General features: G+C 39.4%; 1 protein-coding gene across 2 annotated transcripts in view; it reads left to right on the top strand.

The window, feature by feature from the left end:
* The window catches only part of CNKSR3 (CNKSR family member 3), a 58,099-nt gene that overhangs the window by 19,828 nt on the left and 22,626 nt on the right, over nt 1–15,645 (top strand). Inside the window, exon 2 of one of the 2 annotated variants that reach the window (XM_068677141.1) lies at nt 11,377–11,540. The exons of the other annotated variant lie outside the window; for it this stretch is intronic. Within the exon in view, the coding sequence (XP_068533242.1) occupies nt 11,377–11,540 (164 nt within the window). The remainder of the gene's footprint in view (nt 1–11,376; nt 11,541–15,645) is intronic. 2 annotated transcript variants of the gene reach the window in all.

Genomic DNA, 15,645 nt, shown 5'->3' with positions numbered 1-15,645 from the left:
TTGTCCTCTCTTGTGTGGCCCTCTGACCAAGACAGTGAGTCAGGGAGTTGGATGCCGAAATGGTGATGGGTCTCTTGCCTCAGTTATTGTTGCCACCTAGCTGCAGAAGAGCCAAGTGCTGGGGAATGCCATGAGTGAGTCATTTTTGAGGTAGTCATCCCAAATATTCTGTGTTTGTGAGGAGCATGTGGTGAGGTAGACTGATTACCTACAAGGCGTAGTGCTGTGTGGAAGGATAAACAAAGATCTTATCTGTAGGTTCTTAACTGCAGTTCTCAGTGGTCACATACCACTCTGCTTTCGTTCCTGACCAAACCATCCTGTTCCTAGGCAAAACTGTTACTTGGATCAATAGAATGAACAATTTTTCAGTGGAAGCAAGCAACAGACCTACACTGACTACAGAAGTTGTAAATTCGTATTGGAATATAATTTAAAACGTGTTGGCCAGCATGTTTTGAAGTGTACTTAATATGAAGAAACAGCAAACCAACACAGGGTCTTAATGGGGTGAGAAAAAGGCATCCTGGAATCATCAGTGAGTTTCTTCCACTTCTTGCTTGTGCTTCAATTGCTTGCTTTTGTTTCCTACTGGAGGAAAACTTATTTTTTTGAGCCCGTGTGTACTGGGAAACAACTTCTGAGCATCCAAGATAAATTTTTCAAGTCTTGGGTGGAACAGAGTCCCCACACTTTAACTTCAGTGAATATTTCACTGCCAGAGCTGTGATAGAGTAGGTGAGGACGATGTTTTACCTCACCAATAGCTCATAAGATGCATTCATTTATCCTGATTCGTATGGAACAGTTCTAACTCGCAGCTTGAGTGGAATTAGTGAAACTATTCTAAACTGGTGTAAATAAAGTCAGTAACTCTCACTGATGCCATGTTTAAACGACACTTTTAGATTAGTCATGGACATCAGTTGTAAGCAACAAAATAGGATAAAAAAGAATTTTCAAGGGTGTGGGAAGGATCTGACACTGTTTTTAGATCTCTTAAATCCTGCTGCATCTATCACTCGGCACAGCCATTTAGAGTCAGCTTTTTTACCTCCACTAATGCATGCACGTGACTTTAAAGCCTCATTGAGTGACTGTTCTTTACCACACTAAAAGCTTCATATTTGCAGACACTGTCAATCATGTATTTACAAGGAAAATGTTTTTATTAGGTTGTAACAAACATGAAGGCACGTTCACTGGACATGATTGCTGTCAGAGGAGTTCAACTGAAATTGTATGAGAATGTTTGTTTTTAGTAACAATTATGTATGAATTTTTCTGCAATTGCAGTAGTGTAGTACAGTATGCCGAGCCATCATATTTAAGCTCTGTGGGTTTAAAATCATTTTTCTGTGAGGATAAGTTGAATGCTAGATATAACACTAAAACTTTGATGGGAAGAAGCAACAAAATTTGGTTGTACTTGTTGGGACTGCTTCTATTTCAGTGGAGAGCCATTCTAAACCCATTTAATTGCAGCTATTTTAAATGCAACCAACAAACAAATAGGCACATGTTTGCATGTATTGCTATATTGGGCAAATCATGTTTCAGTCTGGAGCTTATAGTAGTTATTAGTTGCTACTTGAGCAATAAATGTTGATTAAGTAAAAGCTCTAGAAGTGCCTTGTTACAGCTACAGTATACTGCTATTTTATTTGATTTGTGTTGTCTTACTCATGCTGTAATGTATTATACCCAAGGAACAAATGTGAGTTGCATCTTGCCACAAGTAGGATATTGTTTTTACTGTGAAGTCAGGAAGAATGTTGTCAGCAGTGTCCCTGAAGACATCTTGTGGTGTTGGCTAGGAAACTATTTGGGTTTGTCTGTCCAGGGCAGGTATGGTCTCCATTTTAATGTGTTTTGCATGCATTTGCTGAATGTTGGCTTTCACAGCATATTTTGTTGAAATTTAGAGTGCCAGGTCTATCTGCAGAGAACATATGGATATGCTCTGCTTTCATCTGATTTATGTGGTTTGCCAAACAAAATCTGTTATAGCACAGAAAGATTGCTTTTGCCAAATGTAGCTGGTCAGAAAGTGATGTAGTTGATTCTTAAAAAAGAAAACCAAAGCATGAGATGTATTGTGTGAAGCTACTTCATCACACGAAACTTTGCAGACATGAAGCCTTGATGCAGGCGGAAAATATATACTGAAATGAGCAGGAAAAAATGGTGTATGTACATAATATTTTCTCTTCTTTGTTCATTCTTCATCCAACACTTTCCGGTCAACAGTCCTCTTCTGGTGGTAGTTGGGATTAATGAAGAGTTAGAGCTGAGATGCTGCCAGCTGTTTGAGGTCTGAATGTGAGCCCTTGGTTGTGGTTCCCATTCTTCCTTCCTGGAAATCTGTTTCCTCAAGGTAGAGTCGTGGAAAGGTTTTGGTTGGAAGGGACCTTAAAGACCATCGAACTCCAGCACCCTGGCCATGGGCAGGGACATCTCCCACCAGACCAGGTTGCCCAAAGCCCCATCCAGCCTGGCCTTGAGCACCTCCAGGGATGGGGCATCCACAGCTTCTCTGGGTAGCCCGTGCCAGGGCCTTGCCACCCTCTGAGTGAAGAATTATCTCCTTATATCTAATGTAAACCTATGCTCTTTTGTCTCCCTGACAAAGAGTCCCTCCCCAGCTTTCCTGTAGGCCCCCATTAGACACTGGAAGGTTGCTGTAAGGTCTGACTAGAGCCTTCTCTTCTTCAGGCTGAACAACCCCAGCTCCCTCAGCTTGCCTTCAGATTGATGCTCAGATGAGCATTTGCTGTTGCACTGCTGCCTAGGGCTGAGTCCATAACAAGAGGTTCTCCTATCTCTTCTTTCTTTCAGTTGAGTCAAAATTTCAGAGGAGAAGTCAGTTGTGTTATCTCAAAGAAGTCACAGAGATTAGCTAGCGTGATCCAGTAAAGCCTGTCCAGGCTGGAGCCTAGTACGTACAACAGGGACCCACAGCTGCATGCAGACATCCAGTTGAGCTCTGCTGGTGGAAAACATGACTGTGTATTCTGACCCATCTGGATTCAAATGGGTGGGAATATAGTGCAAACGATTTTTTTTCTTGGTATTGTCTACTTCATGTCTAGAGGGAATAGCCTGCCAAATTGAAAAAGCCTGTAATTTTTCTCTGTCTGTGGTTGTGGCATAGTGATTTATTTTTCAGTGTATTAAAGTATGACATGATTGGCTTATGTCTTCACGCTTTTATCTCTTTTATAAAGAGATTTTTTTTTTCTGGTTAAACCTGTATTTCATCATGCTATGCCTGGATGTCTGGATTTTAATTTTTTTCTAAAAAACATGGCGTGCCAGCACAATTCACTGTTCAATTTCTGTAGTGTTCCATTTTAATTTTGTCTTTAATTTGAATCCTTAAAACTATGTCGTAATAAGAAGACCCCAAAGGAAAATAGTAGAAATAACTCTCTCCCCTCACCTCAGTTTTTTAATGAGTTCACTGAAGAAAAGCCATTAAAAAGAAAAAAAAAACTCAGCTTTGAGTTTTAGCTGAGATACCTTTGCAAGTAAAGACCGCTTTCAGAGTGCTCTTTTACTACAGAATTGCTTTTACCTCAGTTTATTGTTTGGTACCATCCACGCAGGTGAAATAGATTTTTGCAGTCCTGGTGCAAGTTCACTCATTTTCAACAATTTCTAAACTCACTCCTGCAATTCCCCCCTCACTGTTAATGTCTCAAGCTGTATTACAACCCCCAAGATTCTCTGTGGTCTTTGTCCTAGTATTACTTGGGTTTCTTTTCTTAAAAAAAAAAAACAAACAAAAAAGTGTAAAAGCTTTGCATATACCTTTGGGTTAAGTTGATATCGCAATTCAGTATTATGCATTTAGACCTTACATTTCCTTTTTTTTTTTTTTTTTTTTTATTCTTCTGCTTCTCTGTTTTTGAGAGTTTTTGCACTTTGGGGAAAATCTTATGCCACTGTTACTGTAAATACTAATGTGAGTAGTGGCTTTGAATAGTGAAGACATAACAATTTTCTTAAGCCTTTGGGTAGAAGTAATTAAAAGCAAGCTGCCATTTACATTTGGTGCTACACGTAGCACAGCTGTAGAAGTCCTGTTCTGTCTAGCTCAGTATCCCATCTTGTGCCTTTGTCAGAAAGGGATGTATTTAGGAAGATTGTAGGAAAAATGTAGTGTGTGTTCCCCTCAGTAGTCTCCCTCCAGCCTTCAACCATCTCTGTCTTTCAGAGTCAGACGTGATTTCTGTGGCATTTTTTGTCATGTACCTGTTCACCTTCCCCTGAACCCATGTGGATTTTGATCATTCACTGCATGCTGCTGTATGAAGAATCACTCTTCATGGCTTGTTTGGGCCTGTTACATGCTGGCTTCGTTTGCTCTCCCTAGCTCCTGTACTGGAAAAGACAATGTACAGTCAGGTCTCCTTTTGTATTACTCTGCCACTTGTGTTTTTTTTATAGCCTTTTATCATATTTATCGTATCCATCTGTTCCCTACTATTTTTTCTTCTCTAAAGACTGCTCTTACCTATGTCTGCTTAATTTTCCGAAAATGTTTTGTGAAGGAATTCTAAGTAGGTTACACTTCTTTCTTCCTTTTTTTTTTTTTTTTTTTTTTTGCTTTGTAAACTTGATAGAGTACTTTGAAGGGTTCAGCAGGTGTGTGGACAAAAGCAATTTTCATTCTTCCTATATGTTTATACACAGTGCAGTGTGGAAGCATATTGTTGTGCTTCAGTGTACAGTCTGGAGCATGACAATGCGGACTGCTGGGATGGTCTCAGTTGCTGACTTTGTAGAGGGGACTGAAAATAATATTGATAGGCCTTCTACTATGTTTTCTGATATTATAATCTTTACTGGAGTAACTGAAGGTTAAAAACAGTTTCTACAGTCCTGATCAGGATGGTTTACAACCCAAATTTAACCACGAATTCTTCTATTACAAGGCGGAGCTTTCAGTTTTGGATTCAAGAGACACCCAGGGATTTATGGATGTATTGAAATCTAATGAATGGATTTATTTCGAGATATTATGAACACATGTATAAGCAGTCTGTTTCTACATGCCAAATATGTTAGTTGGAAATATTGACAATAGGAACATGTTGCAGAAGTCCTTCAGTGCAACTGTCAGTGATAGGGGATTGTAGAGGGGACAGTAAGGCATTCATTATCAAAGCTGAAGGCTTTGCCCTTTCCTCTGTCCTGGTGTGACCTTCATGATAGCGTTGCCCTTTGCATCCCTGCTGGTGGGGAGAGGCCAGCAATTCATCTGGTTTCATCCCTGCTTAATGGGAGGGAAGGGGCAGGAAGCTTTTGAACCATTCTCGCTGCTCTAGGCAATGTCTGTCCCCAGCAAAACTAGGCCTGACTCCTGGTGAGGCAGTGGGCCTACCTGCTTGGTTAGGATGCAGGTGGTTAAACAGAAATGTGGAAGAGGTACTTCCAATTGACTACATAAAGATAATTTGCTTTATAGATGAGCTATTTTATGCAGGAGACAGGGTGCTGGTAATAAGCTGTTCTTGCTCTTCAGTTTTGGTGTTGCTTCTTTTCCTAAGTCATTTTTACTTTTGACAGTGATGGTGCTATGAGTGGTTGTGAAGCTATTTGGATTAAAAATTGGAAGTAGAGGTTCTTTTACCTTTGTACCCTAGACAGTATTTCAAATCTCTCATGAAGGCCTTTTTTTTTTTTTTTCCTTGGTAAATTGAGGTGTTTGAGCTCTGTACTCTATAAATGGCTCACACCAAATGATACCTAGACTTTTGTTTTGTAAACCTGTGGAAAGATAAATGCTAAAACATTCATGTTAGCTGAGAAACAATCCAGGGATATGGATCCTAGAAAGTCAGGTCTTACCTAGGGCTCAATTTATTATCAAATTAGGTTTCCGTTGCCTGCTCTAGGTTTATCTTTTATAATTGTTTTAAAGCACCTTGAACTCCTTGTTAAAGTTACCACTGGCTCTGTTTGTCTGCAGAGGAAAATGGCATCCACAGTGTTACAGTGAAACAGTGTTCCCACTATATTGAACAAATGTTAATATTAAAGAAAACTGTGTGTTAAGTCTGTTTTCTTTCTCCTGGAACTTTCTGTTCAGTTTGTTCCTCTTTACTCTGTACCTGTTTCCCTGAGCTACATTAGCTTTTCACAGTTGTCCTGCAGACTCTTTTTTCCTTAATTTTATCTGTCTTCTCAGGTGCTGGTTGACCTTCTCATGATGAATCGATTCTTTCCTCTTTCTAATGTTCATTTGCTGACTTGATTTCCCTTCTACTTTTTCTTTAATTCCAGTCATGGAAATAGGTGAAGGAAATGAAGGAAGGAAGCTGTCACAGTAAATAATAAAAGGGAGTGGAATATAAATGATGATATAATGGCATATTTCATGGGGTACAACAAAGATTCTCATAGAATTGATAGCCTTTCAAAGCTAGAGAGCATGGATTGGTGTGTGCAAGGAGTCTTTTGAGATTAAAGTTAGCAGTTAATTTAATTAACTTAAATAAATTAAAGTTAGGAGACCCCAAAGGGAGGAACTAGACTAAGAGTGACTTTCTTAGTGGGAAAGGTCAGTTTCTTACAACAATTGTTTTTATCTTTATTTAAGGTGATGGGGCAAAAAAGATCTTGGCAGTCCCACCTAGGCTGCTATCCAAGGTCCTTGGGAGCCCATCAAAGGGCTGAAGGGCATAGCTGAACCCTACAGCTATGCTGGGACATCATCTGCTGTCAATTTGGTAAAGAGTCACACAGCAAACAAGAGTTTGAGTATGTATGCACAGTAATGAGGCTGTATTTCCTTCAGGTGGTGAGTGATGATTGGCATTGTGGTGCTGTGTGGAGGGGAAGGTCTTGTCTTTCTTCTGTTCAAGTGGTTTGTGTTCTGCCAGCTCCCTTATGTCAGCTTTCACATTTTATGAGTTACCCTGAGAATCTATTCAAGTTCATGAACTTAGAGCAAATGGTCACAGTCACCTTCCAGGTTTTACTTCCCTTCTCTTTCCCCTCCTTATGCGTCCCCTTGCCGAGTCTGTCATCACCTCCTCTCCCCCAAGTCATGTTCGAGCATATCAGCTCTCTGTAGTCTTACAAGAGAGGAAAGTAAGAGAGTGGGATGGAGGGAAGAAAGAAGAGATAAGGAGGGTCAGCTGTTTTTTTGGCCTGTGGCCATAATACATTTGTTAACTGGTTTTATTGATTCATTGTAGGTAAATTTGTTGCTGATGTTCAGCACAGAAGTTGAGTAAAAAGCATGAAACTACTCAATGACTGTACTAGTAGTGTCTCTAGGATTTTGGTAATCAGATATGTCACTGCTGAATGGCTGATTTTTATCAACAGTAGAAATGTTAATTCTCTCTGAATAGTAAACTGATAGTTATGGCTTGGACCCAAGCTCCCCTTTTTATCCTCCTAAAGGTTATTTTTTCCCCTCAATTCTTATTCAAAATAACTTTCTTAATCTTAGAAACAGACTGAGATTGCTATCGGTGCAAATCTGTAAGTGTAAGTCGTGTTCTAATGTTTTTGCATGAATGCAAGGTATTGAATATCTTCTGGGATGCTTTGCGTGGTGGGAGAAGGCTATTTTAGACAGAAAAGTCTAGACAGTTCTTAGGATCTATTGCACATCTCTACACCTGCCAAAATTTGTGAGGGAGTTTTGTGCAAATTAGAGTCTTCTTCCTCAAAGGGTTTTCAAGATACAAATACCATTGTATTGTACTTTTTTTTTTCCCCTTTTGAGTCAAAATCACCACTACTGTTGTGGTAAAACGTGGGTACCATTGCAACTGGTATTTCTATGCCTGTCTGCCCTTATTCTCTAACATTCTCTATCATCCCTTCTTAAATAGGAAGGATGCTATCTTTCATGCATGGTGTTCATTTATGTGCATCAAATGATAGAAAGATCTCACGCGTGTAGTTGAGATATGCTTTTTAAACATATGTAGAGCATAAAATGAGACATGCTTTTTAAACATATGTAGAGCATAAAATAGTTTATCCATTCAAAAGCCCTGCTGATGTCTAAAGGAGAATGTAGATGTCTTTCCAGTGTCAGTCTTAATTGTATTTTTGCAGAAATACTAAAACCTTTTTTTTCTGCTCGAGCCTGCTAATGTTGCACTGAATTTACACTGCTAAACTAGCTGAATTTATTTCTCAGCCACCTTATTGATAACATATTTCAGAATATGCCCTGGATTATTACAAAGTGAGGCAGCTTGACTTACAGCAGGTTTTTGTTTGCCTTGTCTGTATAGCCTATGAGCAAACAGTAAGTTCTGTACATATAAGAAGGTAGAAATTTCCTGTGCAACTTGGGTGTCCCTGTCAGTTATGAGATACCTATTGAAAAAAACCTGGCAACGAGGAAAGTGTATTTCTAAGTAATGTAGGCTGCTTCTGTTGCTTATAATTCATCTAGATATTTTTGAGAAACTTAGATTTCACTAATGGGTAATACGAAGTCTAAATGACGTGCTGAAGTTCACAATGAAAATAATGGAAAAAAAATAAGTCTGGAAGAAGGGAACAATGAGCAGTACATTTAGATTCCCAATGACATTTCAATGCTGACTTTTAAACTTTACTTAAATATTACTTAGCTTATTTTATGGAACTGATTTATGAGTCACTTTTGCTCCTTTCTCCTTTCCCTCTTGGGGAAATAGCATTTTTTTTTTTTTTGTTTGCATGCGATATTTAAACATTATATTCATATGACAGAAAATTAAACAGTATGCTATAAATGTGGTTCCAATCTCAATTAAAATATTTAAGACTTTTCCATATGTTTCTTAGAAGAAGTAGTAACACTAATATTAGTAAGATCTTCTTAAACCATTAGTGAATGCTTGCCATAAGTGTGTGGGTTTGTCTTCGCTTCCTGCTTTTTATAGGTTCGGTCAGTTAAATATGTTTCTGTCTGAGCAGCTGGGCCTCTGTATTGACCATTCTGAATTCACACTTGTATGATTTTGTAATATTTTACTTTACAAAATAGTCCTATTGTGTGATCAGAGAAGTATTAAGTACACCTATGAAAAATGTATTTTAGAAGTAGCCGTTCAAGATGTAATAGATCTTCAAGAACAGACAAGCATGAATTAAAAGAAAGACAAAACAAAAAACCACAGGCAAGCTGAAAACCGCAGTTGTAGTTTTTGGGGGATATATACAAATACAAGTCTCGTGTTTTAGCACAGAATGAGGGTCCAGAAAGTTGAGTCAACACACAAAGGATAGCAGGCAAAAGCTTCGACGTGTCCAAGAAACTTGAAAAATACCAAAATATTGCATACTAAACAGTGTTTCGTTTTAGGTGTTTGTGCAATAAGTAATGGAGACTTTCAATGGCAAGCGATGGGAAGCAGAGGTCTGCAAGACAGCATTAAAAATTGGGAATGCCAAATATGTGCTCTGTATGTCAGCCTCGGTTGAGAATTTGTTTTAAAAAAATAAATTGTTAAACAATGAAGGCCAGATCGTTTTATTATTTTTCCTGGGAAAAGAGTTTGTATAGCCTAAGGGAGAAATTGGTGCCTGTGGGAAACAGAACACTGGGCTCAATTTTCAAAATTTATGAGGCCTTGCCAAGACAGATGGGAAGAAAAAAGAGTGCGCCCCAAACAACTGTAGCCCTGGGAGACTGCTCATCTCGCATGTGGGATTTCACATTCATAATTATGCTTTAAAAATCAAGCTGTACACACCAGTAGCTCTGCACGTGGAAGAGTCAAGCTTGTCCAGCCAGATTTTGATGTGTTGCAATAAAAATTTAGCTTGCACGAGTCATGTTATAAAGGGGTGACTTAAGTGCCAGGCTGTCTGTCCTTATTAATTTCTTGGTGAGAGTTACAAAGGCAGGTGATGCGTGCGAAGTAAGCCTGTGCCTCTGAGAGCTCGTAATCTGCAGATCTCCTGTGAGCAGGCACTGCAAGGCAGCAGTGACAGCTCGGGCTGCTGTTAGGAAGCGAGCACGTATCGTGTGAGTCCTGGAGCCCCCCCCGGGTGATTTGTCTGGATGGTTTTCTTGGCATGTGCTGGGAGTGCTTCTTTTCCAGGCTGCTACTGCAGCTTGACGACTTGAACTGAGTGCCTGTCCTCAGTTTCCGTGCAGTTCAGTGGGCTGTTGGTGTTTCTCATTTGCAGCAGGCTACATCCTGTCCATCTCCGTGGCTTCCTTGTGAGCCAACATAATGGATAAACATCCTTTCTACACTTACAAGTTCAAATTTTTAAAACTGACTGTCCAACAGCATAGCTATTGTGGATGCTACAAAGTAGATGCCAAGTATGTAATCTGAATTTTGTTTGTGTCAACTATTTTCAGTGAACGTGATTTACTGCTACAAAGCAAATCTAATTGGATCTGTTCCTTCTGCTCTAGCTAATGTGCTGTAGTGGAATAGGACATCAAGAGCACTGCATCTTTTAAATAACACACCCATCCAAATGTCTTCCCTTAGACTGCTGCCCACAAGATCTTTAAGAACAGACAAAATGAGCAGAAGAAAACAGGATTAACACAAAGTTTAATCAAAGCAAATAAAAGAGAAAAATCCTTTCTCTAATCAGTTTAAGCAACAAAAGAGGGAAAAAGATACTGTAGAAAAATGGGAACATATAGTCATAATTTAAAGCAAGTATATTGGTGTGACAGACAAAAATGCTCTAAAATGTTTTAAAAATACTTTGTTGCTATAAAAATAAGTTAGGTTTCTTGCTGATGTATGCTGCTAACTTATCAAGGGGGTGAGAACGGCTGATTCAGGAAGCTCTAGGGGCTCATAAATCAAGGGAGTAATGTGACTTGAGCCAAACATCGTTTTGATTGCTTTGCCTTTGATTGTTCCATTTTCCTCTCATCATTCAGCTCTCTATATTTAAGTGGATGGGGGACTGTGGAGTTTTAGTCTTTTTTGTTTGTTAGGGTTCTGGGCAAGTTCTTTCCTTGCCTTGTACTTGTTTTGTTTGGTTATTTCTTGTTGTGGTTGCTCTTCAGGGTTTTGGGTAACTGTGAGGACTGAGTCTTTGTATGCATTTCTCCTGATAATTTTGCGTGTGCTGACACCAAAGGGACATTCTTACCACATCCCGATCCACAAAGAGCAAATGGGCTGTGCCTTGACTCAGGTGGCACCAAGATCCACAAAATCTGCATGCTCCATTGCTGCGCCGCTGTGGTACAACTTCCAGTCTTCAGTCTCACTTCAAATTTCTTTCATTTCTTTCATGGTTTGGCACCACATATTGTCTGCAATTCTGTTTGTGCCTTTTGTATTTTTTTAATGTGGTGGGGAAGGGAAAACACGAAGTGTAATCACGCCCCCTTCACACTCTCTCTTTCTCTCTCTTGTGCTTTGTTAGGCCTGGATGATTGCCTGCAGCAGTATGTCCATAAGTTTGAACGGGAGAAGATAAATGGTGAACAGCTGTTACAGATCTCTCACCAGGATCTTGAAGATTTGGGTATCACACGGATCGGACACCAAGAGCTGGTTTTAGAAGCTGTGGATCTCCTGTGTGCACTGGTTAGTTAAGTGGTGAACAGACACACACAATTTCTTAAAGTACTTGTCTTGTGAATATCAGAGACAAATCTAACGAAATCAGAATGCCTGTTACACTTGCTTTTCGTGGCACATCATAGCAAAAGAAAACTGTAAGAATTTGTTTAATTCTCCAAACTTTGTGTAAATAGCGCTTTTACATTTTCCTGATAAGAGGCAGTGCTGATTCAGTTGCACTTATAAAGAGATGTGTTGGCTGAGTTGTGTTTTTAGGTCGTGTGGGTCCTGTTAGTGAACAGTGGTTAAAATTGCTACTGAGCAGGGTGAATTTGTTGTAGAGGATGGAGTGAAATGACAGCTGTTAATGGCTCCTCACATCAGCTGAAATGAGTTTAGAGAAAAATTTTGCAGTCTCCATACAAAACAAAGATGTTCTTAAAATAAGAAATGTTTCGATTACTCAGAGTGTGAGTTCAACTCATGGGATTCAGAACATAAGTTCTTCTTCTGTTTTACCCAGAAAGTGCAGATGCTTTTAAAGCAACATACTCTGAAAAGAATTAATATATTTCAGATTGTTTTGCTGTGCAGCATCATCATCAGTGTAGGATTTATTTAAAAACCTTATTTTGGACACGGTCTTGGAGACGTGTTTGATGTAATGCAGTGAGCAAGCACCAGAGTTATACACTATGAGATCAGCCAAGAGGGCTGGGAGAGGGTGCCCTGCGATTCCTTGGCCAGTGCTGGCCTGCCTTCTGTTCATTAGGCAAGGCTTGCAGCACGCAGCATACTCTTCTTAAAATGGAGAGTCTTTACGGACTGTGTGGCACGTGCTTTATTGGCTGCAGGGAGGTGCTACCGGGGTTGTTTGTACTCCACAACCAGGAACAAATTGCGTAGTCCAGGCTCAAAGAAATGTGTTTAATAAAATAGCTGCTTATAATCTGAAACTCTTGGGAAGTGTTTCAAGAAAGCTCCCAATGAGTTGCTCTTATATTTGCCAAACTTTTTTTTGTTTGTTTCAGTATTTGATATAGCACCTTTTTTAACTTGCAGGTGAAAATCTAATAGAGGAACTAAATTAGCCTGAAATCCAGTTCATGTGGGAGGGGATAATTTGTTGGGAGGGGATAATCTCTTGGACAAGTGAGGGGTCTGACGAGTTAGTAAATGTGCCATGTACTATATACAGTCTTGACTAAAGTACTGGATGTGGCAGCCCCTGACAGCACTTTTTTTCCTTACTTCTTAAAATATTAGAATAAAATGAACAAAGCTGGATGACCGCCAGAACCTAAAGCTGTGTTTTATCTCCTACAATTTCCTTCTAATTTCCTTTGTAGACAAAAGTTTTGACCTCAGAGTCGTTTCTGGAAATCCTTTGTGAAATGCAGTTCAAGTTAATGCATTAGACAGAGTTCACATAGCGTAGCCGAAGTGTCCTTGTTCCCTTTTAAGCAGTGGAGGAAGAATTCCTATGTTTTAGCTATGCTCTTTCTCACCTTCTGTGTGCCCCTTCCCTTAAGTTTTTCAGATAGTAGTGGAAAGTCCAGTGTTGATTTTTGTTTCCAAGAGCACGGTGGGTCTTGAATTCTGGTGACAGCCAGTTTTCTGTGTTGGTCTGTTTTCTTTCTGAGTGAGAGAACAGAAATTTCTCTATTCCACCTGTATTAGTTCTTTGAAAATGGGTTGAGGTACTGCTACGACCTAGTGCTTTCTTTTGTCTGCATACCTGTGGTGACGTTTCCCTAATTTTTGGGAACTTGAATTAAGAAGCAAAGGCATTAAGAAGAACCTGCCTTTTGTGTCTTTTCCACTGTGCTTTTAACTCATACTGTGGATATGTGGCATTGACTGGGCTGGCCTGAGGTCATGCTTTGCAAGTTGTTGTTCTTGGCAATAGGTAGAAGTTCTGTGTTGTTTCGAGGTTCCCCAGTCCTGCAGTTCTGGAGTAGAATTTACCCCTTTGTCTAGTTTTGCCTTGGCAGGTTTCCAGTTGACCTTCCTTCAGATTGATGCTTTGGTTCCCTCACACTGCAAGAACACTCGAGTCTCCAGAGGCAGTTAAGTAGTTGTCTTCTGGAGAATTTTTCTTGTGGTAATTCTTTTCAAGCATTCACTTCACAGAACTTTCCAGCCTTCTAAGGCTAATGGAGAAAAAATACAATGTGAAGGTAATACGTTCCTTGAGAAAGGACACCAAATATACTTTTTCTTAGATTTTTGTAGAGATAGGGTCCTCTTATGCATGAATTCTATGCTGTCAAACTGAAAATGTCTGCAAGTTATTATGTTTACTGCTGCGGTAAACAAACTCTGGAATCAATATAGCAAAAAAATAAAAATAAAAAAAAATTGAATCTTTCTCACTTGTTTTGGTTGTTAGGCAGTGTTTCCTGATCTTACCTTAGCAGCAACATATGCAACAAAGCAGCAACTGAAGAGGCAGGAACGAGCATAGAGGAACGAGCATAGTCAGGGATAAAAGGTGAAGGTTTCTTGTGAACACGCATTTCTGTTGCTTTTGAGCTGATGCAATAGTGTCTCCAACACCTGTTCAGAAGAATCTTATTTAGGTAATTTAGAGGACATATAAAAGAAACTGAATTCCCTGGAGGGGGTGAGTGGGCGGAATAAACAAACAAAACCACAAACACATCAACTTGAGTACCTCCATCTTTTCTGGATGACAGTATTTGCTTGGGTGTGAAAAGGGATAGGAGGAAGATATTTCTTAGTTGACTGAAGTGTTTGGGGAAAGGGAAACAAACATACATAAATGTGCTTTTTAAACTCATGCAAAATCACAACAGCAGGGGCAAGGATCCAGAGAATAAGCTTTCCCAGTCATATATGTAGGACCAAAACCATACAGAATGGTGATGAAACTGAGTGCTTACTCATCATTCCCTGATGAGTAGACTTGCCTGTTTGGGCTTAATAAATAGAAAACAATGCAGGCATTAACAGGAAATTATGAGAACAGATTCACTTCTAATGTATTCTTTGGGTTAGATTTCTGAATTTTTAACTACGCTGTATGATGATAGAGTTTGGAAACAAAAAGCATCTGACTTTTCCTGAGGTTAGAATGAAGAGATTAGTTTTAAGCAATTATATATAGAATATATATATATATATAGAATATATATATATATATATATATATATATATATATATATATATATATAGTGAATATATATATATATTCACTAGTAGTAATATTGTGCTAGTACATTAGTAGTGCAGCAAAATATAACCTTGTACAACAAGGTCATTGTAACAAGTAACTCCAGGATAGCATTTTTATAGAGATCTTACTGCTGTCATTCTTGTAAAAGGTGTTGCAAAATTGACCTGGAAAGTACAATTGCCCTTTGAATCCTAAGCTGAATAGCTTACATACCTGAAGACTCACGTGGTTATTTCTTATCGAAAGCACCACACCTATGTATCACCTGAAAAGATTACAATTTTCTAGAGGTCTCAACTTCAATTTTTATTAGGAAGAATGGGGCTCCGGAGGTTTCTTTAGGAAACATTTTTGCTAAAAGGGAGAGAGCAAGAATGGTGGCTGTGACAGGACCTTGGGTTAAGTCCAGTGTTTATGTAGGCATACAGTGAGTTGAATCTGCTGTTGAACAGGCGTTCAGTCCGTTTTTATTCATTTCACAGAGCTAGGTTTCAGTTGGATCAGCCAGCAGAGCCAGCTGTTCACACTGTAGCATGTGAGGATGGCTGTGAAAGGGAAGGTGATAGTGCCCCTTGGCAATAGCCGAGCTCTAGATCAGCCCAAGTCAAGCTGGGACACGACTCCTGTGCTCTTTTGACTTCGGTTAACCACACTTTATTTTTTCTTTTATTTCAGCAGCCTGACCTTGAGCAATTATTTGGTCAGTGTACTATTTCTCATTAAGTGTAATGGAGTTTGGAAAGAGTGCACTTTTGTGCGCATGCCCTCTCACGCACACGTGCACGCTCGCTCTTGCTATAGTCCCATGTGGGGCTGCCCAAGTTAATGAGTAATGAGCTGGGAATGTTTGACATGAGGTGTTCTTGACCGCTGGCTTCAGCCACTGTTTTGATGAAAGTAACTTTGATATTTTCATACTGGAGCGATAAG

The sequence above is a fragment of the Anas acuta genome, chromosome 3, assembly GCF_963932015.1.
Source record: "Anas acuta chromosome 3, bAnaAcu1.1, whole genome shotgun sequence".
Taxonomy (NCBI): domain Eukaryota; kingdom Metazoa; phylum Chordata; class Aves; order Anseriformes; family Anatidae; genus Anas; species Anas acuta.
This window is presented reverse-complemented; position numbering and strand designations above follow the sequence as displayed.